Raw genomic sequence first — 25,261 nt, 5'->3', positions numbered from 1 at the left:
ACTTCTAGGGGAGAGGGTACCTTACAGGTCCACTTCTAGGGGAGAGGGTACCTTACAGGTCCACTTCTAGGGGAGAGGGTACCTTACAGGTCCACTTCTAGGGAAGAGGGTACCTTACAGGTCCACTTCTAGGGGAGAGGGTACCTTTCAGGTCCACTTCTAGGGGAGAGGGTACCTTACAGGTCCACTTCTAGGGGAGAGGGTACCTTACAGGTCCACTTCTAGGGGAGAGGGTACCTTACAGGTCCACTTCTAGGGGAGAGGGTACCTTACAGGTCCACTTCTAGGGGAGAGGGTACCTTACAGGTCCACTTCTAGGGGAGAGGGTACCTTACAGGTCCACTTCTAGGGGAGAGGGTACCTTACAGGTCCACTTCTAGGGGAGAGGGTACCTTACAGGTCCACTTCTAGGGGAGAGGGTACCTTACAGGTCCACTTCTAGGGGAGAGGGTACCTTACAGGTCCACTTCTAGGGGAGAGGGTACCTTACAGGTCCACTTCTAGGGGAGAGGGTACCTTACAGGTCCACTTCTAGGGGAGAGGGTACCTTACAGGTCCACTTCTAGGGGAGAGGGTACCTTACAGGTCCACTTCTAGGGGAGAGGGTACCTTACAGGTCCACTTCTAGGGGAGAGGGTACCTTACAGGTCCACTTCTAGGGGAGAGGGTACCTTTCAGGTCCACTTTTGGGGTTCCAACCCACTACCCGCCCTGCTGTGTTTTTGGGGCCAGTCGAGAGGGAAAAACAACTTGGTACAAGAGTCGTATTCAAGGAAATGCTGTTATTTATTGCGCCAACTTAAAGTCACATTTTCCTTGTCTTTTGACAAACCGGAATCAACAAACAATTAATGTTCTTGAAAATAAAACGTGGGAAAAATACAATCTTTTTTTAACAATAACAAAGTTATTTTTACAAGAACAACATGGCCTTCGAGATTGGACCAGGACCAGAACATATTTCCGAGAGGAAGGGTCTTCAAAGGGAGGGTGTGCAACAGAAACCAGCATGGGAGCAAGACATTCACAGTATTCAGAACGGTGGGCGACTGACCACAAAGCATGCAAAGACAACCTTTTAAATAAAGCTTTAACAAAAGTATATTATAAAGTAAACACTGGCCCAACGGCACATTTTGGAACTTCAAAACAAACGTCAGAAAAAATGCACACACACACACACTTGGTAGTAAAAGGCCCCCGGTGGTCCTTGGCCCCGCCCTCTCTTGGTCACTCCTCAGTGGTCCTGGGTCACATGGCTCCTTGGCCCCGCCCTCTCTTGGTCACTCCTCGTTGGTGAGGTTCTCCGAGCTGTCGTGGATCACCAGCGACAGGTGGGTCACCGATGACAACTGAGCTTCTGGAACAGACAGAAACATAGAAGGTTCACATGGAGGACGAGATGGGGAGCCAGACCGCCCCCTGTACTCCGCTATTGGCTGTGAGGATCTGACCATCACACATAGGGCAGCCATGATTGGTCTGTTACGCAGACCCATCGCATTCCTCAGAAATGCGTTGACTTGCGCAGAATAGTAAATGTTGCTTAACGCATTAAGATTGTATACATTTAATTCAGATACACATTTTTGGCAAGAACTTCTGAAGCCCATAAAAACCCATCAACATGACAAACATTTGGCAGCAGGGGTGAAAGATCTGGGGTCTCCAAGTGACTGTTTAGGTGGTGTCTGCAACTGACTATGTTTGGGTGGGGTATTTGAGTGACTGGACGGTGTACTTAAGTATGTTTGGGTGGGGTATTCGAGTGACTGGACGGTGTACTTAACTATTGTTGAGTTGGGTCTTCGACTGATTAGGTTTAGGTGGTGTATTTAACTATGTTTGGGTGGGGTCTTCAAGTGACTATGTTTGGGTGTATGTTTGGGTGGGTGTTCGACTGACTAGGTTTGGGTGGGGTCATTTAATGTATTAATATTCAGCCAGTTGTGTTGATAGCGTGATATACTTCGGTATGTCATTGCCAAGCGCAGTTCACCCACCCAGACTCTGCCTCTCCGAGCCCAGACTCTGCCTCTCCGAGCCCAGACTCTGCCTCTCCGAGCCCAGACTCTGTCCCGCCGAGCCCAGACTCTGTCCCGCCGAGCCCAGACTCTGTCCCGCCGAGCCCAGACTCTGTCCCGCCGAGCCCAGACTCTGTCCCGCCGAGCCCAGACTCTGTCCCGCCGAGCCCAGACTCTGTCCCGCCGAGCCCAGACTCTGTCCCGCCGAGCCCAGACTCTGTCCCGCCGAGCCCAGACTCTGTCCCGCCGAGCCCAGACTCTGTCCCGCCGAGCCCAGACTCTGTCCCGCCGAGCCCAGACTCTGTCCCGCCGAGCCCAGCGGCACCCTCTCCATCAGGTCCTCCTGCAGAGCAGAGAGTCAGGGTCTAGAGGAGGTCTAGAGGAGGAGGAACAGGGTCTAGAGGAGGTCTAGAGGAGGAGGAACAGGGTCTAGAGGAGGGTCTAGAGGAGGGTCTAGAGGAGGAGGAACAGGGTCTAGAGGAGGGTCTAGAGGAGGTCTAGAGGAGGAGGAGCAGGGTCTAGAGGAGGTCTAGAGGAGGAACAGGGTCTAGAGGAGGTCTAGAGGAGGAGCAGGGTCTAGAGGAGGTCTAGAGGAGGATCTAGAGGAGGTCTAGAGGAGGTGGAACAGGGTCTAGAGGAGGTCTAGAGGAGGTCTAGAGGAGGAGGAGCAGGGTCTAGAGGAGGAGCAGGGTCTAGAGGAGGGTCTAGAGGAGCAGGGTCTAGAGGAGGAGGAGCAGGGTCTAGAGGAGGAGCAGGGTCTAGAGGAGCAGGGTCTAGAGGAGGAGGAGCAGGGTCTAGAGGAGGTCTAGAGGAGGAGGAGCAGGGTCTAGAGGAGGTCTAGAGGAGGAGGAGCAGGGTCTAGAGGAGGAGGAGCAGGGTCTAGAGGAGGAGGAGCAGGGTCTAGAGGAGGAGGAGCAGGGTCTAGAGGAGGTCTAGAGGAAGAGCAGGGTCTAGAGGAGGGTCTAGAGGAGCTCTAGAGGAGGTCTAGGAGGGTCTAGAGGAGGAGGAGCAGGGTCTAGAGGAGGTCTAGAGGAGGAGGAGCAGGGTCTAGAGGAGGTCTAGAGGAGGAGCAGGGTCTAGAGGAGGTCTAGAGGAGGAGGAACAGGGTCTAGAGGAGGTCTAGAGGAGGGTCTAGAGGAGGGTCTAGAGGAGGTCTAGAGGAGGGTCTAGAGGAGGTCTAGAGGAGGGTTTAGAGGAGGAGGAGCAGGGTCTAGAGGAGGAGGAGCAGGGTCTAGAGGAGGGTCTAGAGGAGCAGGGTCTAGAGGAGGGTCTAGAGGAGCAGGGTCTAGAGGAGGTCTAGAGGAGGAACAGGGTCTAGAGGAGCAGGGTCTAGAGGAGCAGGGTCTAGAGGAGGTCTAGAGGAGGAGCAGGGTCTACAGGAGGTCCAGGGTCTAGAGGAGGTCTAGAGGAGCACCAGGGTCTAGAAGAGGTCTAGAGGAGCACCAGGGTCCAGAGGAGGTCTAGAGGACCAGGGTCTAGAGGAGCACCAGGGTCTAGAGGAGGAGCAGGGTCTAGAGGAGGTCTAGAGGAGGAGCAGGGTCTAGAGGAGGACTAGAGGAGGAGGAGCAGGGTCTAGAGGAGGTCTAGAGGAGGAGGAGCAGGGTCTAGAGGAGGTCTAGAGGAGGAGGAACAGGGTCTAGAGGAGGTCTAGAGGAGGAGGAGCAGGGTCTAGAGGAGGTCTAGAGGAGGAGGAGCAGGGTCTAGAGGAGGAGGAACAGGGTCTAGAGGAGGAGGAGCAGGGTCTAGAGGAGGAGGAGCAGGGTCTAGAGGAGGAGGGTCTAGACGAGGTCTAGAGGAGGAGGAGCAGGGTCTAGAGGAGGAGGGTCTAGACGAGGTCTAGAGGAGGAGGAGCAGGGTCTAGAGGAGGTCTAGAGGAGGAGCAGGGTCTAGAGGAGCAGGGTCTAGAGGAGGTGGAACAGGGTCTAGAGGAGGTCTAGAGGAGGAGGGTCTAGAGGAGGTCTAGAGGAGGAGGAGCAGGGTCTAGAGGAGGTCTAGAGGAGGAGCAGGGTCTAGAGGAGGTCTAGAGGAGGAACAGGGTCTAGAGGAGGAGGAGCAGGGTCTAGAGGAGGAGGGTCTAGACGAGGTCTAGAGGAGGAGGGTCTAGACGAGGTCTAGAGGAGGAGGAGCAGGGTCTAGAGGAGGTCTAGAGGAGGAGCAGGGTCTAGAGGAAGAGGGTCTAGAGGAGGTGGAACAGGGTCTAGAGGAGGTCTAGAGGAGGAGGGTCTAGAGGAGGTCTAGAGGAGGAGGAGCAGGGTCTAGAGGAGGTCTAGAGGAGGAGCAGGGTCTAGAGGAGGAGGGTCTAGAGGAGGTGGAACAGGGTCTAGAGGAGGTCTAGAGGAGGAGGGTCTAGAGGAGGTCTAGAGGAGGAGCAGGGTCTAGAGGAGGTCTAGAGGAGGAGGGTCTAGAGGAGGAGGAGCAGGGTCTAGAGGAGGTCTAGAGGAGGAGGAGCAGGGTCTAGAGGAGGTCTAGAGGAGGAGGAACAGGGTCTAGAGGAGGTCTAGAGGAGGAGGAGCAGGGTCTAGAGGAGGTCTAGAGGAGGAGGAGCAGGGTCTAGAGGAGGAGGAACAGGGTCTAGAGGAGGAGGAGCAGGGTCTAGAGGAGGAGGAGCAGGGTCTAGAGGAGGAGGGTCTAGACGAGGTCTAGAGGAGGAGGAGCAGGGTCTAGAGGAGGAGGGTCTAGACGAGGTCTAGAGGAGGAGGAGCAGGGTCTAGAGGAGGTCTAGAGGAGGAGCAGGGTCTAGAGGAGGAGGGTCTAGAGGAGGTGGAACAGGGTCTAGAGGAGGTCTAGAGGAGGAGGAGCAGGGTCTAGAGGAGGTCTAGAGGAGGAGCAGGGTCTAGAGGAGGTCTAGAGGAGGAGGAACAGGGTCTAGAGGAGGTCTAGAGGAGGGTCTAGAGGAGGGTCTAGAGGAGGTCTAGAGGAGGGTCTAGAGGAGGTCTAGAGGAGGGTTTAGAGGAGGAGGAGCAGGGTCTAGAGGAGGAGGAGCAGGGTCTAGAGGAGGGTCTAGAGGAGCAGGGTCTAGAGGAGGGTCTAGAGGAGCAGGGTCTAGAGGAGGTCTAGAGGAGGAACAGGGTCTAGAGGAGCAGGGTCTAGAGGAGCAGGGTCTAGAGGAGGTCTAGAGGAGGAGCAGGGTCTACAGGAGGTCCAGGGTCTAGAGGAGGTCTAGAGGAGCACCAGGGTCTAGAAGAGGTCTAGAGGAGCACCAGGGTCCAGAGGAGGTCTAGAGGACCAGGGTCTAGAGGAGCACCAGGGTCTAGAGGAGGAGCAGGGTCTAGAGGAGGTCTAGAGGAGGAGCAGGGTCTAGAGGAGGACTAGAGGAGGAGGAGCAGGGTCTAGAGGAGGTCTAGAGGAGGAGGAGCAGGGTCTAGAGGAGGTCTAGAGGAGGAGGAACAGGGTCTAGAGGAGGTCTAGAGGAGGAGGAGCAGGGTCTAGAGGAGGTCTAGAGGAGGAGGAGCAGGGTCTAGAGGAGGAGGAACAGGGTCTAGAGGAGGAGGAGCAGGGTCTAGAGGAGGAGGAGCAGGGTCTAGAGGAGGAGGGTCTAGACGAGGTCTAGAGGAGGAGGAGCAGGGTCTAGAGGAGGAGGGTCTAGACGAGGTCTAGAGGAGGAGGAGCAGGGTCTAGAGGAGGTCTAGAGGAGGAGCAGGGTCTAGAGGAGCAGGGTCTAGAGGAGGTGGAACAGGGTCTAGAGGAGGTCTAGAGGAGGAGGGTCTAGAGGAGGTCTAGAGGAGGAGGAGCAGGGTCTAGAGGAGGTCTAGAGGAGGAGCAGGGTCTAGAGGAGGTCTAGAGGAGGAACAGGGTCTAGAGGAGGAGGAGCAGGGTCTAGAGGAGGAGGGTCTAGACGAGGTCTAGAGGAGGAGGGTCTAGACGAGGTCTAGAGGAGGAGGAGCAGGGTCTAGAGGAGGTCTAGAGGAGGAGCAGGGTCTAGAGGAAGAGGGTCTAGAGGAGGTGGAACAGGGTCTAGAGGAGGTCTAGAGGAGGAGGGTCTAGAGGAGGTCTAGAGGAGGAGGAGCAGGGTCTAGAGGAGGTCTAGAGGAGGAGCAGGGTCTAGAGGAGGAGGGTCTAGAGGAGGTGGAACAGGGTCTAGAGGAGGTCTAGAGGAGGAGGGTCTAGAGGAGGTCTAGAGGAGGAGCAGGGTCTAGAGGAGGTCTAGAGGAGGAGGGTCTAGAGGAGGAGGAGCAGGGTCTAGAGGAGGTCTAGAGGAGGAGGAGCAGGGTCTAGAGGAGGTCTAGAGGAGGAGGAACAGGGTCTAGAGGAGGTCTAGAGGAGGAGGAGCAGGGTCTAGAGGAGGTCTAGAGGAGGAGGAGCAGGGTCTAGAGGAGGAGGAACAGGGTCTAGAGGAGGAGGAGCAGGGTCTAGAGGAGGAGGAGCAGGGTCTAGAGGAGGAGGGTCTAGACGAGGTCTAGAGGAGGAGGAGCAGGGTCTAGAGGAGGAGGGTCTAGACGAGGTCTAGAGGAGGAGGAGCAGGGTCTAGAGGAGGTCTAGAGGAGGAGCAGGGTCTAGAGGAGGAGGGTCTAGAGGAGGTGGAACAGGGTCTAGAGGAGGTCTAGAGGAGGAGGGTCTAGAGGAGGTCTAGAGGAGGAGGAGCAGGGTCTAGAGGAGGTCTAGAGGAGCAGGGTCTAGAGGAGGTCTAGAGGAGGAACAGGGTCTAGAGGAGGAGGAGCAGGGTCTAGAGGAGGAGGGTCTAGACGAGGTCTAGAGGAGGAGGGTCTAGACGAGGTCTAGAGGAGGAGGAGCAGGGTCTAGAGGAGGTCTAGAGGAGGAGCAGGGTCTAGAGGAAGAGGGTCTAGAGGAGGTGGAACAGGGTCTAGAGGAGGTCTAGAGGAGGAGGGTCTAGAGGAGGTCTAGAGGAGGAGGAGCAGGGTCTAGAGGAGGTCTAGAGGAGGAGCAGGGTCTAGAGGAGGAGGGTCTAGAGGAGGTGGAACAGGGTCTAGAGGAGGTCTAGAGGAGGAGGGTCTAGAGGAGGTCTAGAGGAGGAGCAGGGTCTAGAGGAGGTCTAGAGGAGGAGGGTCTAGAGGAGGTCTAGAGGAGGAGGAGCAGGGTCTAGAGGAGGTCTAGAGGAGGAGGAGCAGGGTCTAGAGGAGGTCTAGAGGAGGAGGAGCAGGGTCTAGAGGAGGTCTAGAGGAGGAGCAGGGTCTAGAGGAGGTCTAGAGGAGGTCTAGAGGAGGAGCACTAGGGGCCGGGGGGAGGGGGTCCTGTTAGGAGTGAACCCTGGGGGACCGTAGTGACTCACCGCGTCCCGCCGTGGGGCTGCGATTGGTTGAATCTCCGGGGTCCCCTGCTCTTCGTCCACAGGTACCGGTCCAGAGGAGAGTCCTGTCCACCAGAAGAAGTTCAGAATAGCACGGTGGAGCATGGTCGGACCTTCTCGGAGAAACAGGTTCAGTGTCAAACAGACTGGGGACGGAAACCTTATCTGCCCTTCCTAGTACCCCGGTGTGCAAACATCTGTTTTATTCCTAAACTAATAGACATAGCTTCTATAGGACGCGTTAGATATCTTGGCATGGACAGGGAGCGCCATCCTTCCATATCAAGAGACTTTCCCCAGAGGAGACATCTTAACAAGGGGTTCTTCATGAGACTAGTACAAGTCTTCTCCTTTGATGGAGCAGGGAGCGCCCTCTGAAGAGGGTCCACAACGGGCACTTCTACCCTCCTATACTACAACAGCACTATGAGCCTCAATAGTCACGTCTGATTGGCAGGCCCTCCCCGCCACCAGAGGGCGGCGCGTCAGTAACTGACCTCTAGCTCCCGCCCCCTGCAGAGGACGTCCTTCTGTTGGACGTTCGTCTCCTGCCAGCTCCCTGCCGGCTGCCACCGCTGTTGCTATGGAGACAAACGCAAAACAACAAATGAGAAAAACAGTACACACACAATGGCGAACTATCGTTGAACTACCCTACTCTACTAACTGCTAGTGGTTGGGTTGGCTGAACCCAAGAAGCATTTAAGCCTGGTAACGTTTAGGATTATATTTATTCATTCCTGTGTGCTTAGTCTGTTTTCTGACTTATTTTACTGCGCTGTGAGAAGTCCTTGAGTTTCAAAACTACGTACGCCAAAAAAGTTATTATGATAAATTAGGAGTAACGTGAGGAAAACCGCCCAGGTGGACAAGGCCACCTGGTTTGATCACAAAGGCCTCGTCCACCTGCACCCTTGGGGAGGCCTTCTCCGAGTGGTACTGCTCGAACAGGAGGAGAATAACCACCGTCACGTATGGGTTCAATGCGGAGGTGCGCTGTCCAAGATGAACAAACCTCGAGGTTCTCCCACACGCGGAGAAGGTCCCTGTTCCATCACCGTCTGCCAAAGGAGACACATCATCAGGACCATTCACAGGCTGGGGCCTCGTAAAAAGGCCTGAGGGTCATACCAATGAAGACTCACCTCATCCGGAGGAGACACCACCACCTCCTCCGCCAGGGGAGGCCCCTCCAGTCTGGAGGGAAGGAGCCCCTCCTCGTCATCTGAAAAGGGCAAAGGCACCTCCTCTGCTAATGGATTGACCTGCACCTCCTCCTTGGTCGAGGGCATCAGCACCGCGTCTGTAAGAGGCAGCTGCACCTCCTTCTCTGTAGGACAGCTCAGCGCCTGTGTAGACCTCTGCTGCACCTCCTCTGAAGAGGGATTCACCACCTCCTCCCGGGTACAGGGCACCACCTCCTCCCGGGTACAGGGCACCACCTCCTCCCGGGTACAGGGCACCACCTCCTCCCGGGTACAGGGCACCACCTCCTCTGAAGAGGGATGCACCACCTCCTCCACAGTGCCCAGCAGCTCGTCAGGAGCCGCTGAAACACCACAAACCAAGACACACACGGTTAGCATTCACGCTTATGGTCATTCTGGCTAAAGCCGATCCGTTGTCCGTTATTTATAATTACATCCATTTTAGTTTATAAAGACATGTGTCATTTACATTACACCACAAACAGATTAACGGATGATCATATTTCTGGGGTCAGGCCTTTGCCGCCACCTAGGGGACTGTGAGGGAACAGCCCCTGCATCGTTCCCTGCAGGACAGTGAATCCCTGAAACCAGCATTGGTTTGCTTCCTGACTATAATGGTAAACATGTACCCGACCTCAGAGGAATGGTTGTATCGCCGTATGTTCAGCCTGGGGGAGGGATCACTCACCAGTGCCGGGCTGTGAAGGCCCGCAGGGGGCTGAAGGCGCCCCGTTGTCCTGCACCTACAGGACAAGCAGAACCCCAGGTCAGGCTGGCTGAACCCCAGGTCAGGCTGGCTGAACCCCACTGCTGCAGAACCCCAGGTCAGGCTGGCTGAACCCCACTGCTGCAGAACCCCAGGTCAGGCTGGCTGAACCCCACTGCTGCAGAACCCCAGGTCAGGCTGGCAGAACCCCAGGTCAGGCTGGCTGAACCCCACTGCTGCAGAACCCCAGGTCAGGCTGGCTGAACCCCAGGTCAGGCTGGCTGAACCCCACTGCTGCAGAACCCCAGGTCAGGCTGGCTGAACCCCACTGCTGCAGAACCCCAGGTCAGGCTGGCTGAACCCCACTGCTGCAGAACCCCAGGTCAGGCTGGCAGAACCCCAGGTCAGGCTGGCTGGACCCCACTGCTGCAGAACCCCAGGTCAGGCTGGCTGAACCCCACTGCTGCAGAACCCCAGGTCAGGCTGGCTGAACCCCACTGCTGCAGAACCCCAGGTCAGGCTGGCAGAACCCCAGGTCAGGCTGGCTGAACCCCACTAGGGCTGGGCTGAACCCCACTGCTGCAGCACCAAGTAGGGCTCAACGATGATCCAATTCAAACCGGCATTGCAGTGTAATAGAACGCCACATGCAAATCTAGAATGTTTCAGTGTATTTTGTGTATTTTTTATATCTTTTTTTTTACCGTTCACGTTACTGACTGGAGATCATTAAGATTCGTATTTATTTTTCTGTTACAATTCAAAAGTTAAATAAAGATGTCATAATATCAATGATTCTACTTGGTATAAGAATGCTTGAGTGTGATTGGCTGGGAGGAGGGCATTAACCCGGCAGCTTGCCCGTTGACTTGTCGGTTCTATTTGCTGCTGACGGATCACAGCGTCATCAAATAGTAGATCAATACGCCACTTGTATATTTCGGAACACTCGATTCTGATTGGCTGCAGGCTGTCCATCAATCCCTTATGTCTCCTCCCTTTGCGATTTTCCAGCTGAATTTAGGAAACTGGAATATGTTGGCATCAAACTTGCATCTGTGTCAATGATAGCATGGCCACGTCATGGCCACAGATCTCATATGCTCACAGACGAAGCACAACGTTTTTCACCAAACATACCCACTCAAGTCTCTGCGGTCACAGAAAATAAGCAGTCTCAGAGCCCAATATGAACAATCCACCGGGATCTTGACCCATTCATTCACTGCCCAATGACGTGCTAATGAATGTTCCCTCAGTCACTTGGATTTTGGGTCAACACAAAAAGCCTTCTACTGATGGAGGGGTTGTCAAGGAGTGCATGAGTGCAGTAGCTGAAACCTTACTTGAGGGGAAACAGAAAGAGCTTTGAGAGAAAATAAACCAAATGCCCATGTCAGAATCAGCCACAAAGAAAATTGAAATGTTAACCCACCATTACCTGTGAATTTTCACCATTTTGATTTTAAATGCAGCCCTTCATTTCCTTGAAGAGATTAGTTTCAGTGGAGTCAGTAGAACCTCCTTAAATAATACATCTTCAGTGTTATCTGTATAATTGTGACAATAAATATTGTCTAAATGTTTTTGAATTGTTCTTCCATATTGATCTGACAGTCAGTTGTTGATTCCATGCAGACGTTGATACAACTACTAAGCTACTTCAATATCACTCTGAATCATAACGTAAGTTAGACATTATGATGTTCCGGACCTTTGCTTGAGGACATTTCCTCTAACTGGATCTATTTGAATTTCTGTTGAATACCCCTGCTATAGACCCTATAATATATGTGGTATAAAGCCTGGGATGAATTTCAAATTACAAATATGTACCCTTTATGTTGAAAGTATTGACCGTCGCGATTCCCATTGAAACGAATGGCGCGGCGATTAGTCTTCAAAAGGAGAGCTGGTAAATCGTGAAAAATTAATTAAGCTGTAATCAGACAACGCGGTTATATGCTACAGACCCTAGAGTATCTGTGGTTAAAAAGGCCCTTTCACAATATGGAATACAAACCAACAGTGAGAATGCATATGGTGAATGGAATATATTCATACAGCGCCTTCTAACCAGTTGCCACACACAGCTCTTTATAGTTCACCCACTCACACACCGACGGCAGCCAACCATGTAAGGCGACAGCCAGCTCGTTGGGAGCAGTTAGGGTGGGGTCAGGGATTAAACCATGTAAGGCGACAGTCAACCATGTAAGGCGACAGCCAGCTCGTTGGGAGCAGTTAGGGTGGGGTCAGGGATTAAACCATGTAAGGCGACAGTCAACCATGTAAGGCGACAGCCAGCTCGTTGGGAGCAGTTGGGGTGGGGTCAGGGATTAAACCATGTAAGGCGACAGTCAACCATGTAAGGCGACAGCCAGCTCGTTGGGAGCAGTTAGGGTGGGGTCAGGGATTAAAGTGAAAAAATATCTTCTGACTGAAATTTTATTCGCGCTACAGCCAAGTCACGTGCAGTGTGTGAAACATGTTCCAGGTTAGGTTACTTGACACCTGCTTAAGAAATACAAATGTATAAGACGTCAGCACCAAATGCAGCCATCACGTTTAAATGCTCGACCAATACTGTTTTACAGGAGGAGGATTTTAAACAGCTGTTCTTTTGCATCTATTGCAATTTTTTTGTTGTCTTTTCAATTAGACTCTAAAGGTGCGGCCACACCAGACGCGTATTTCGCGTACTTCGCGTATGAAATCGCCATTTTTTCCATAGGGAACCATTGGTTTACGCGCGTATTATGCGTAATATGCGTATAAGCAACATTGTACGCGCGTATGAGGCGCGTATATGTACGCGCGCTATACGCGCGTAAAGTGCGTATATCGCGTACATTTCAAGAGTTCAAAAAATTTAACTTTTTACGCTCATACGCATGACGATTAGCCGTATTGCCCAATCAGCGTTGAGCTTGACCCGACGTCACTGGCAGAGAGTAGTGAGCTTGGACAGAAGCATACGGCCGACATCTTTCTTTATTCTGGGTGGAAATAGTAACATAGTTACGCCATTAAATGCTTTTATGGAAACATTTCTAGCGAGAAATGTGCATTTTACTTTCATAATGTTCGCTCGGTGAATGTGAAGGATGTTTGGTTTGATAGTTATGACGAAGAGGGAACGCTCCGTTCACTTGCATGGACAGAGTCTCTGGTTACTAAGCAACCTCAACGTCTTGGCGGACTATTTCTCTGCTGATCAACACTACAGACACTACACAAACAGAAATGGAGGTGGATCAAAATATCATCGTCGCCGTGTGCGGCCGTCCTGTCCTGTACGACACCACGATGGTGTCGTACAGGGACAGGAACAAAACAGAGAGGGCGTGGGTCGACGTGGCAGAGGATATTGGCGTTCCTGGTAAGATCAGTGAATAATGTGTGTGTGTATTTTGCTTGGCTTCAGCTATCGGTTGTGTTCTACTATGAAAAAAGTTAGCGCCGGTTAGCGGTAGCACCAGTTAGCAGTAATATTAAGTGATACTACTACAACAGACTGTCCCGCTTGTCAGGTTACACAACTTAATATGTATATATGTTCTTGTCAGTGGACAGGAGGTGGAAGTCACTCAGGGACAGGTATAGCGCGTATTGCGCGTATGCGACCATTTTTTACACAAAATGGTCAAGCAACATTATACGCGCGTATCTCGCGTAAAAAGTACGCGATACGCGTCTGGTGTGGCCGCACCTTAAGATTTTTTTTTTGCAAAGCTTGTCTCATATTTTTTTGCACCATGAACCGTAAGGCTTGCCATCGTTCCCCGTTTCCGTCAGCCATGCCCATCTCCATTTATTTTTTTGTGTTTTATCAATATCCGATACATCAGAGCCGTCAATCATTATAAGGGAGTTCATACTAGCTTAACTTTCACTCTGACACTCAACACTAACACAACAAAGAGACGTAAGATGTGGCGCGAAAATGGTGTGTATATATATACATTTGTATATAATATATTTAATATATATTTAATATATAATCGGGATGTACATTAAAATGCTTGTGTTTTCAGTCAATTTTAACGGTAGACCTTTTAAATACTCACTATATAATTTGACAATTTTACCGGCGTTGACGTATGACGACATAATACACGCGTGTATGTCCATGTTCGAAACTGCATACTACCGTACTGCCGACTACATACTGCGCAGTATGTACTGTATACTGCATACTGAATGTGGGATTCAGTATGCAGTATACAGCAGACCGACTGCACCGCAGTATACAGTATGCAAGTTTCCCAGAATGCATTTCGCGGCAGCGGTAGCGGTAAAGCTGCTAAAAGCTGTTTTAATTCTCGCTTCAGTGCTGTTAATACATCACTTTCTTAAGTTTTAATATTTTTTTATGCGAGAAAGTACCTATTTAGATCCTTAATATGCGATTAGTTTATCCAAATGACGCCTGTTTGTAAATTTGTCCCGACGTTATCGGAGATGTGAAGTGGCCTCTGTGAACTCCAAATGACGGAAATCCGTCGTAGCGACGGAGAACTTTAATCCATGGGTGGGGTGCTTGCTCAGTGACTGCTCAGTGACACCTCAGCACTCGGTTAGGGGATCAAACTAGCAACCCGCTCTGCCTCCTGAGCCCCCTGCTGCCTCATATAGGATGATACACGTTGTATAGCATGGGATTGGAGCACATGGAAGTAGACATTTAATAATAATAAAGGTTGTATTACTAAAAGGTATTTAATGAAGGTTCTGTAATGGTCAGTGCTATACATGTTGTATATTGCAGGACGGTTTAGGACTCACAGGTAGTGGCCCATCCATTCTGGGTGGGGTGCCTTCGCTGAGGGACGTCTCCAAGTCCCCGTCCTCCCGCGAAGTCTTATGAATAAAGAACATGGAAGAAGAGCCTCAAAATATGACTGAGTAGTCTTTAGCTGTGTGGAGCCCAACATCACCAGCCCCATCACTATACATCGTCTTAAATATGAAACGTGTATGATTTACACATTTCAGATTTGTTGTGTACTTTATTTACATGTAAATCATTACCATTTCTTCCACTCCCACCAGTGTTCCCTCGCTGTCGTCACTCAGTTCACCTAGAAAAGGTAGAGAACCCACCCAGGTAGAGAAAACACACACCATTAAGTCTAGGCTTGCGTAGATGCAACACTTAGGAGTCCAACCAATGGCAAACAGTGGCTGGACAGTCCTTTTACCTTGGCCTGCACCTCAACAGTGTGTCTGAATGCACTGCAAGAAACACTGGATAAAACACATCTGCCACTAAACTAGACCTAAATAAACAGATGTGCTGCACTGTGCGGTCGGGGGGCCATGCTGTCCTCACCAGCCAGGAGTTGGGTTGGGAATGGGACACTGTGGGGGTCGCTGCACTGGTTGTTGTTTGCATCCAGCTGGGGAGACAAGAACATAGCCCAGTGTGAGGGTCTGGACGAGCCATCCTGGTTGGCCCAAGCCAGACGTTTGGAAAGGCGGATGGGATCCGTGCGCTTGGTGTCCCTAACCTGATCCGCTCGCGGCACCACCGACTCAAATACAGCGTCTGGACGGACGAGCATCTCCCTCTCCTCATCGATCAACACAACCTGACGTTCAAGGGACAGGTTTACTTCCACATGGCAAAGAAACATGTAGTTTTTATTGTAGTTGAAATAGACTTGTTTTTCCCAATCAATGCCCTCATGTTAATCAGCACAACAAAAACAAAAACTGAATGATTGACTGAATCATTTAGAATAACCATCCAGCCGTGGTTAAATTCCATGTGAATTGTTTCCATGCGTTCCCTTACCAACGTGTGGTCCGGTAGGTTTTTCAGGATTATTGCTCGACACCATCGCTGGCTCGTCTGTGACCGGATGATACACATGGCCCCCACCGGCAGAGCTTCTGCCACTCTCAGTCCACCAAACTCTGCAGACACACCAAAGATGAGAAAACATTTATGATCCAGAGAACAGAATGCATGAAGAAGCTTTTAGAATGGAGAATCTTAATAGAACTGAACTGTGTGACTCACCAGAATCCAAATCCAGTTCCAGAGTTGCCGGAGTATCTTCTAGGCCGTCTTGATCAGGACCTGAACCCTTGTCATCAACTTGAGGGTCATCACGTTGGCAGTCCTGGTCCGGTTTGATCACGCTGTCGTCTGTGCTCAACGACTCCGGTTGACATGCTTCATCCTTATCCGATAGTCGGGCGGCTCCATCTCCAGGTTGAGCTTCACATAAAACGGGGACCTCTTCATCACCGACAGAGTCCGATTGCGGTGAATGAGTGGTTTGATCCAGGCTTTCCGAAGTCAGTTCTGACACCATAGCCACCTCAGAAAGTATGCTAGGCTCCTCAGACTTCTCAGAGCCAACGGTGTGCTGTTCATCTGGAGGGTCTCTTGGAGATTCCTTCTCCATGGTGTGATGCTCAGGTTCTTCTGCTTCACTCTTGGACTGTGGCATCGCCGTGTCTTGGACAGCAGAATCGCAGGGCAGTAATGTTGGGTGCACAGCCGATAGTTCCGTGGAATCAATGTTATTTTCAGTTCGGGAGCTTCTCCAGTATGATCTTGCCGTGGCATTAATCTTATTGCCTTCACACAACACCTGAACAATGCACTTGAATTTGCCCTCGTCTTCCCCCAGTACCTTCACAACGGTCAACTCCAACAACTTGTCCGTCATGAGCTCCGCTATGTGTTCAACTGCCCCCTCTGTCCAGGAGCCATTTGCATCATCAAACCCGTCAAGCTCGCACAGAAACGCCTGCGCTTTAATCTTGACGAGCTCAGAGGTAATTTCCCTCACATCTTTAATGTTGACTTGCGAGTCGTTTCCGTAGTCCACGAAGTGAGCAGAGAGTTTGCTGCCATCCAGGCTGCGGACCTCTGCTCGATACCACTGCTCGTCTGTGAAAAGGGCGACACACGCTCTGCCGTGTGAGAGCAGCTTCGGATCAAGAGGCTTGTGTTCGGCGTTTCCCAGCTCTGAAACGGCATGGGTGATTCTATCGAGCTCTTCACCGTCTGCAGGCTGACACCAGAAGGTATGAGGCCCTTTAATGGTTGCGACATAGGCCTCCAATTTCTGCCCCTCGGAGAAATTAGGTAGGAGATACCGAAGAGGTTCCACTTTCACATCCAAAGTCCTTGGTTTCTCTGACTGCTTGGGGGCCGGCTTTTTAGGCTCCAAGACCACTTTACTTTGCTGGGATTCTGTGCAATGTAGATGAGATACAGAACGCTGTTGCCGTTGTTCAGGGACATATTGTTCTATTGGTTGGGTGTCCACTTGGTCGGTCCACTGTTGCCCCGCCTCTATCCGGCTGGCCATGTTCCTTTGGTGTGGCGTTTTGTAGCGATCCTGTGTCAGGGGATTGGACTTCTCATTGAGTCGCTGCGAGTGCCTGTTTTCAGACCAAGAGGTTGCTCTTGATACTTTAACATCATTCTCAAGGTGAGGCACTGGTTTTGGGTCCGAACACGGTTTTCTCTTTGGAGCCTGAGTGTTATCCTTCAACTCTGGGACACCTTTTGGGAGGGCAGTCAGGAAGGTTTTTCTGATCTCAGAGTTGACTTGGCTTGTTTCGTCATACAGTTCAACAAGGAGTTTGCCGCATGGTTCTTTGGCTACAACCAATCCTCTGAATGAACCATCTGTGGCTTTCGTCTTAAACCAGCTGTTAACCTCGCTTTGAACATTGGCGGGGACGTCGGCGAGACCACACTCGATCGCTTGCACCGGCACCATCATGATCTCAGTAGCCTCCATAGGAACAGGGAGTATGCCCGCTTTGTCCACCTCGAGAGTGTCACCATAATCTACAAAGAAGACACGAATGGATGGCTTTGTGGCCTTGATCAGTCCTCTATACCAGTGTCCATCGGGATACTTTGCAAAGCACACCGTTCCAAACAATGTGGGGAGTTTAGCGTTTTTTAGTCGTTCACACAAGCTCTGCAGCTTCACTGTGAGGTCTTCCACCACATCAAAGTTGCGGTCCAGCTGGCAGTAGAACTGATTTGCGCTATCCACAGATGTTACCGTCATCATCTCCTCCGTCCCCATTTTGATGTTGTGTGCAGAGTAACAGTACGTGTCCAGTCGAATCAACGGCGCAGGAATCTTCTTTGGAGGCGTGCTTTTTGACAGCTGGAGCATACGAGTGCAAACACTTTCAAAAGGCGTTTCCAGATCCACAATGTTATGCAGAACCTTCTGTTCACTGTACATGGTTGCGTACACAGTGCATTTTAAATCCACATGCTTGGACACAGCAGTCTCGACAAATTCCTTGAACTGTGCCCTTGCCTCCTGGTTCCAATCTTTAATAGGCGGCAATGGTTCCTCAGGATTGTAAAGAGAACAGCGGAAAGCTTGTCCCTTGAGTTTCAGAAATGCTGGGCATATCTTCCTCAGGTTGCACAGGGGGACAGCTGCCTTCGTCTTTCCAAAGTCCACAAACAGCACATTGACATGGCGTGTCACATGCCTGTGGATTACAATGGCCCGGTACCACATTCCATCGTCAGGATGGCGAGCGACGCATAACTTTTCCGCAAAGGGAGAGAACTGACTCTCAGCGTAGTAGGTCTGCAAGTCCTGCATGAGCAGTCTGAGAAAAGTCATGTTTCGAGTCAACTGGCACCAGAAATCATTTGGGCTTTCAATGCAAGATACGTTGACCTCAAGGGTGCTTCCGATTGCAAACCTTTGCTCACCGAGTGTAGCAGGTCGGCCCTCATTGTTGTTGAGATCAACAGGGTTTTGAGGTTGACAATCTGAGATAGAGTCCTTGACAACCAATGGCGCGGCACCACGGTTTGGTGCCAGGGTAGTCATGGCATGTGGAGAGGCGACTTTGTACCCATCTTCACTCTGTGCATCATCCTGCACTGCAATGTCATAACTGCACATTAGCTTGCCCACGTCTTTTTCTCCATGTGCTACAGAGTCCGTCAGTCGGACACCATAGCCACCGTCATACTGGGTGACCACCCGGCTGTGCAGGAGTTTATCTGTAACCGATCTTGTGAAAAAGTCGACCTCTGTGCGGGTCCACCTCTCGTTTCTTGGCTTGACGCCTGCAAGCTTACATTGTAATGCAAGTTGAGGGAGCTCTCTGAACTTGTTTGGAAGAAAGCAGATGCTTCCCTGGTCAACAACTTCTGTTTTTCCATAATCAACCAAGAAAACTTTGATTTTGGTTTCCCTCACTTCAACTACCCTTGATCTGTACATAAGGCCATCTTGTAGCCTAGCTGCACAGTAGGAGCCAACAGTTGGGTTGACCGGATCCCTGTCCAGGTCAGAAATGCCAGCCATCAGATGATCAAATTCGATGGCATATTTCTGTGTCTGAATCCAAAACTCGGACGGCGAAGAGACACGGAGGACCACCACAACAAGGGAAGAACCGAGAGGAAGATCTTCCACCGGTATTTGTTCTTTGGGTGTCTTTCTTCCGACGAGCTTCACAGCCTTGGGAGAGCTCTGGGCATCTCCTTGACCTTCATGTGGAGCTTGATCACCGGTCTTACACAAAGGGCCGTCCCCAACATAATCCACAAGCAGCTTCTCGCTTTCCAGCAGGCAACGCTCAGTGGAGCCAAACAAGGTGTTCAGGTTTTTATTGTCTTGGCCGTACAGCGTGACATAATGAACGCCTTCCGAGAGGCTGTGGTACTCGAATCTGGCGACCACGGTTTGGCACAGCAGAAGGGACCGGAGTTGGTCGATTTGGCCGGCCGTCCAGCCCACCCCTTTGTCGATGATGCCGTGGAGGGAGGTGATGTAGGTCATGACCGGCATTCTGAAAAACTCGGCCGCCAGCGGTTTTACATTGTCCACGAGAACAAACTGTTTCTTTCCAGAGTCGACATTGAACACTTCCACAGCGTTGTTGGCCGGAAGGATCTGCCGCACGACCGACCGGTACCACTTCCCGTCATTTCCTCTCGCTGCACACGGAGATCCAAGCGTATCAGGGCCAGTGGAGCTGGAGGTCCGGCCTTCGTAATGCTTTGTTAATTTCTCCGAGAGTTTCTTTAGTTCCTGCGAGCAAACTTTGAGCTGGCAGAACACCCGCAGTGGGCTGGTCACCTCGGTGATGATGACCGTCTCCACAATCCCTATGGGCAGCTCGACATACATGAAGGACTGCTGTTGGTCAAAAGGCTCACCCCTGTCCGCTGTGGACTGCTGAGGGGGCCCTGGGGAAAGTGCTATTCTGTTGTCAGAATGCACCGACTTGAGCACATAGTCGTTGAACTCAGGAGGAGACAAACATTTGGCAAACCCCATCTCGTGCATTTGCTTCGATATGCATGCAATGTGCAAGAGAAAGGTTCTCTGTGGAACAAGCACATTTTGAACCAATGCCCTCACTGTTATCCCAGAGAGTGAATCAAGAAACTGCAGAGCCATTGGAGACCACCTGTTGTCAGGGGAGAGCGGCAGGATATTGGACAGCACACAGAATTCAACCTCGGGTGGCAAGAGAAAGTAGTCTTTCTTGCCCCATGCCAACAAGTTTGTGGTGGCCCCATGTATCCAACCCTTGTCAATGAGGAACACTGTGTAATTATTGCCATTTCTCGATACTATGCGTGTTCGGGACCAGGTATCATCGACACAGGCCAAGCAATGGTCTCCAGGATCTCCGTCCTGCTCTCGAAACAGTTCACCGGGATACTGAATGGACCTTTCCATGCACTTATATTCTGCTTCCCTTTCTTTGTTGAAGTTGGCCCATAACTCTACAAGCACACAGTTGGCGTTCAAATTGACACGAGTTACCAGAACAGTAACGTCCGATCCCACCGGCGGAAGTCCAGGTATTGAAGACATTTTGGGTCTTTTTCCAGAATTTGTTTTTGATCCGTTTAAAGCTCTTCAGATATACAGCTCACATGTTCAGCGGATGTGTCTGAAATTTGACAGTCACATGACAGTGCAGAATTAGTCCACACCGAGTATTAAAACAATAAAATAGCCAGAAAGTAGTAATATTATTATGATCTGAAATTTGCATTTTTGGGGGGTTTGGGTTTTTCCACATAAATAGTACAGTAATATTAATAGTGCACTGCGGTAACTGGGTTACGGAAGCATGTTGATGAGACATTATAGCATACATCAATAGCCAAAGGCTTAATCCAACCATAACAGACGAAAACCGAGGGGAATTTCAAAGATATTGGATGGTTAGACAAATATGACGAGATCACTAGATCACAGAGCTTAATTTATTCCTGCGGTGTTAATTTGCATCTTTGTGTTGAATACAATCCAGGGCTCCAGAGTGCGCCTAATTTGGGCGCACATGCGCCTAGAATTCGGGGTAGTGCGACCAAATATTTTATTTTGGCGCACCGGTGCGACTGAAAATGTATCTGGTATAATTATTATTATTTTTTACAGAGCAGTCTATTCATAATATTGTAATGACCACGGAAGAGGCTGTGTATTAAGTATTGATTAGACAGCGATTTATTAGAAACTTTATTAGAGACCAGTAACCATAGCAACGCCGGTAAACAAACCCGCGAAATCTAATCCAGGTTTTACTGAAGGCATTTATTAAATGGTCAAAATATTATTAATCAGTGTTGGTAATAAGGCAGTTTAAAAGAACGGCGTTACGTAACTAATTACTATTTCCGTCGTTACAACACCGTTACTGTACGAAAAATGCAGTGCGTTACTATGAATTGATTGAATAAACTCTGTAATCCGAACGCAGTCCTGGCTCCAAACACAAACTGCTAGTGAGGAGACCGGGTGGATTAACAACGAGATAAGCGATTATGATTGGCTAAGGCAGAGTCATGCATCATGGTAGCCAATCGGAGCCAGTGTTTTTACACACAAGGCAGGACACGCACGCCACACACACGCAAACGCACACACCAAACCGATTCGATGAAGCAGCAGAAATGGCGAGTGCGGATCAATCCGATGAAAAGTTGGCATTTTTCGGTAGTATCTGGCAGATCTTCCACAGCCTTTGCAACCAAGCAAATTTAAATCCAGGCCCCATCCACACTAACCCGGGTAAATGTAAAAACGCACATCCGCAATGAAAATGATCTCCGTCCACACTATCGTTTTCATATCGTTTTCAGAATGTTTTGCATCCACGTTCCACTGAAATTATTTTGATAAACAGTTGTTTTCATGGTTTCGTAACTCCACCACGCCTCTCGGTTTAGATTACAGGCGCGCGATCAGATGATATTTACAGTTGATCAGCTGGTTAATCATTTTCGACCCGGTCTTGTCCAGAAACGCAGGCTATGGTTTGAACTGTCGTCTTTCGTTTTGTTTTACCATCACTTAAGAACATTAAGTACAGCGCTCGCCTCCGGCGTTGGAGCAACGAATATGTTTGACTCAATATGTCGAGTTGTTTCTGGAGATAAATGAGTGCAATATACAGAGAGATCCTCATTTGCATTTCACCTGCGATTCTTTTGATGAGCTTCTATAGCGCAAGCTTGTGGCAGTGTCATGGCAATCGAACATCATCGTTTCTGAAAGCCTCCGTCTGTCCACACTACAACGCGAGCCAAGCGTTTTCACATTTATCCACCTCAGCATCGTTTTCAGTGTCGGAATTCTGTTTTAGTTTGGACGGAAGGACTAAACGGATGAATATTGATGCATTTGTTGATTTACCCGGGTTAGTGTGGACGGGGCCTCAGTTGGAAGCATATCAGGGCCTTGAATCGGCAGTTCAACCATTTAACACATTAAGGCCAAGTGAAAACTGCTCAGAAAAATCCAAATCTTTCACATAAAGCAACTTTCTTTTTTTTAAAGTAACGCAAAAAGTTACTTTCCCTGGTAACTAGTTACTTTTATTAAAGAGTAATTCAGTTACTAACTCAGTTACTTTTTGGAACAAGTAGTGAGTAACTATAACTAATTGCCCGGGGGCCCAGACGCTGTCACTTCCTTGATGACCATAATCATTCTCTTCCCATGATTGATATGTAAGAAAACGCCTGCATATTAAACCTATATTTCCTGTTAATTCGATTGTTATAATAAACATAATACCCATCTGTAAGTAGGGCGGCTTAATTATGGGAAAAATCATAATCACGATTATTTGTCAATATTGAAATCACGATTATTCAAACGATTATTTTTGAGTTGGAAAACATGTTGTATTTATCCAGCATGTTTCTCCCAAAAAAGAACTTTGTAACTGAGAACTTTGAAATTCCGCCTTAAAATATACACAAAATGGTCACAAAATTCCAATCTAAAATAATATACAGAGCTGTCCAAAACTCGATTATGTTAATTTTGTGATGGTTTGACGCTGAAATCAAAATTCGATGAATCGCCCAGCCCTATCTGCAAGTATCCCCATATTGTGGCTTTGCCTATAAACCCTTTATAATAAAACTGGCATTGTTGTTTGCGCCTCGACACTAAATGAGTGTCTTGAAAACAGGAGGTTGCATGTTAAACGAGAAATACGGTGTACAATGGATCTACGATATGTTTAGTATGATAACGAGTTGGAATGTTCGTTTGGGAGCAAAGAAGCATGTATAGACGGATTCTAAAAGGTAACTGTTTTTAGCAGATTCTACCATAACGCTATGAACTTGGAACGATGGGGGCATCTGTTATGGTAAAAACGAAATTGCTATTTTATACCACTTAAAAGGCTAGAAGTAGCCTGACACTTCTTTGGTTGTATAATGAGGGTCTTAACATACAAGATAACATATAAGCTCTCCACAACCTAGCCCCCAGTTACCTCTGCGACCTCCTCCAAGAATACACTCCCTCCCGCTCCCTCCGCTCAACCTCTGCTGGACTACTATGTATCCCCACATCACGACTCAAAGGGTGCCCGGTAATTCAGCTGTTCAGCACCCAGGCTCTGGAACTCCCTCCCCCCACACATAAAACAGTCAGACACCATTACAACCTTCAAGTCACAACTCAAAACTCACCTGTTCAAACTCGCACACAACGTCTAACTGATCACTGTTTTGATTGTTTGTTTGTTTTGTCTTTTTTTATTTTTTTTTTTTTATATTTGATTTATTTTTTCCCCACAATGTCTTGTTTTTTTAAACGATTTATGATGACTATATGCTCTGTAAGGTGACCTTGGGTGTCTTGAAAGGCGCCTCTAAATTAAATGTATCATTATTATATTATTATAAAACGAGGCATTGATAACTTTACAATTGTACAGATTGTTTATTAAAAAGACTCGATAAGTAGATTGGCAAACAGAGCTTGCGTGTTGCTGACGGATGTCACAATCTCTGTTCATCAATCTATTTGTTGAGCCTTATAAACAAGATGGCGTCGACGGGTGAAATACTGATGGTATTGTGTATAAAATGTCATTTTTAATAACTAATCTGTACACTTACAAAGTTATCAATGCCTCGTTTTATATGTTAAGATCCTTATTATACTACCAAATAAGTGTCAGGCTACTTTTAGCCTTTTAAGTGGTTTAAAATAGCGATTTCGTATTAACTATAACACATGCCCCTATCGTTCCAAGTTTATAGCGTTTTGATAGAATCGGCTAAAAACAGTCAACGGAAGAATGCGTCTATATGCGCTTTTTTGCTCCAAAACAAACATTCCAACTCGTTATACCAAACATAGCCCAAATCCATTTTACACCGGATTTCTCCTTTAATAGTTCAAAAATATAAAAAACATAAGACGCCCCCAAACACTCACTATTTAAAATCACTTTGGGTACCTAGAAAAGAACAATATACATACTATCAGCTTAGATAAAAACGTATTGCTGTATCATATCTCAATCCATCATGTTCTTTTCTGTTTGGAAAGAAGACTTAGTCAAACCATGGTGCTCAGCCATACTAAATAAAACTCATTACAACTCCCTTTATTCCTTCTGCGCCATGATACCAGCAGCCCATCGTGTTAGCTCCTGTTCTATAACTAGTTCTATACATGATTTTCTCTCTATTTTTTGTAGTTTAATCGTTTCAATGAATTGATAACCATTTATTCTTGCAGTTGCTGTTGTGGCACCAGAATTCCCCATCTGTGATCAGTAAAAATACATTATAAGGGGAAATGTGTACAATAGTTGATTCTAATCGTTGCATTTAAAAGAATGGTATGGTACAAGTCTGATAAGTATGTACAATAAATTCATTAGTATGTTTGAACTAATGTATAATCCCATGAAAATGAATATTGATGCGTTCGTTACCACAGAAGGCCTTTTATGTCTAACACGGGAGCAGGACGATTTTTATCTTTTTGAAGGCCCCTATTTCTTAGTCCTGACGAACACCCGGTCAACGAACGATCGTGGCGGCAATATAAACCTAATATAAAATAACCATAACATTTTCAATAACCAGACTCATCCGTTTACTGCGTCCATTCATATGTATTACACTTCGCGGGTATTTCTTACCGCTCTAACGACCACGTTAGCAATAGTTTCGGCGTTGCTAACAGTTTGGTTCCTGAAGTGCGTCCGCCAAGGTGCGAGCCGCTGCGCCTGAAAATGCAGAAAGTTGGCGGTCAGAAGTCAATATAGTTATACTGCGTCGAACTAAACCGTCAATTAATTCGTCTTCTGCGTTTTCAACATTCGTTTTAGCACATTAACTTACATGGAGATCGGGCACACGGTTTGGCGATCAGCGAGATGCCAGTTCCCTCGTTCCCGAAAATGGATGCTGACCGAAGAGACTCAACTTTGACCTTCAACGGAAACGATGCGCGCGATTGTTTTAATCAACTTTTTTAACACGAAGCTCCTTTTAAACATGATCTTTCACATATAATTATATTTGTATTAGTTCAAGAAGTACTATTAATTTATTTATTTTATTCATTTATTTATTAATTCATTTATTCATTTAACTATAAAAACATGAATAATATAAATGTTTTATGCTTGCATGAAAAATAAATGTGAATCAGTGCTTACTTCGGCAGTAGATATTTTTTCTATTTAGAAATAAAGGTACTGTCAGGAAAATTCAGAACAAAAAAAACGATGTAGCGCTTATGATCTGCATCATGCTGTTGAATAG

General features: G+C 48.7%; 1 protein-coding gene across 6 annotated transcripts; it reads right to left on the bottom strand.

Annotated features, from left to right (window-relative positions):
- Positions 1-767: 767 nt before the first annotated feature.
- tdrd6 (tudor domain containing 6) lies at positions 768-25,261 on the bottom strand. 6 transcript variants are annotated; one of them, XM_060042137.1, is made up of 17 exons: positions 25,156-25,261; positions 24,836-24,926; positions 24,634-24,720; positions 15,215-20,115; positions 14,987-15,108; positions 14,700-14,780; positions 14,522-14,588; positions 14,221-14,270; positions 13,975-14,049; positions 9,169-9,223; positions 8,760-8,818; positions 8,415-8,711; positions 8,285-8,330; positions 7,767-7,850; positions 7,252-7,382; positions 2,319-2,367; positions 768-1,360 (listed from the first exon to the last, which is right to left on the bottom strand). In XM_060042137.1, the coding sequence occupies exons 4-17, from the start codon at positions 20,034-20,036 to the stop codon at positions 1,284-1,286; spliced, it is 6,015 nt and encodes a 2,004-aa protein (XP_059898120.1). In that variant the 5' UTR covers positions 20,037-20,115; positions 24,634-24,720; positions 24,836-24,926; positions 25,156-25,261; the 3' UTR covers positions 768-1,283. The 6 variants fall into 6 exon arrangements, with proteins under 6 accessions (XP_059898120.1, XP_059898121.1, XP_059898122.1 ...); XM_060042138.1 differs by having other exon boundaries at positions 8,415-8,687; XM_060042139.1 differs by having other exon boundaries at positions 8,415-8,663.

The sequence above is a fragment of the Gadus macrocephalus genome, chromosome 21 (assembly GCF_031168955.1).
Source record: "Gadus macrocephalus chromosome 21, ASM3116895v1".
NCBI classification, from domain to species: Eukaryota; Metazoa; Chordata; class Actinopteri; order Gadiformes; family Gadidae; genus Gadus; species Gadus macrocephalus.
This window is presented reverse-complemented; position numbering and strand designations above follow the sequence as displayed.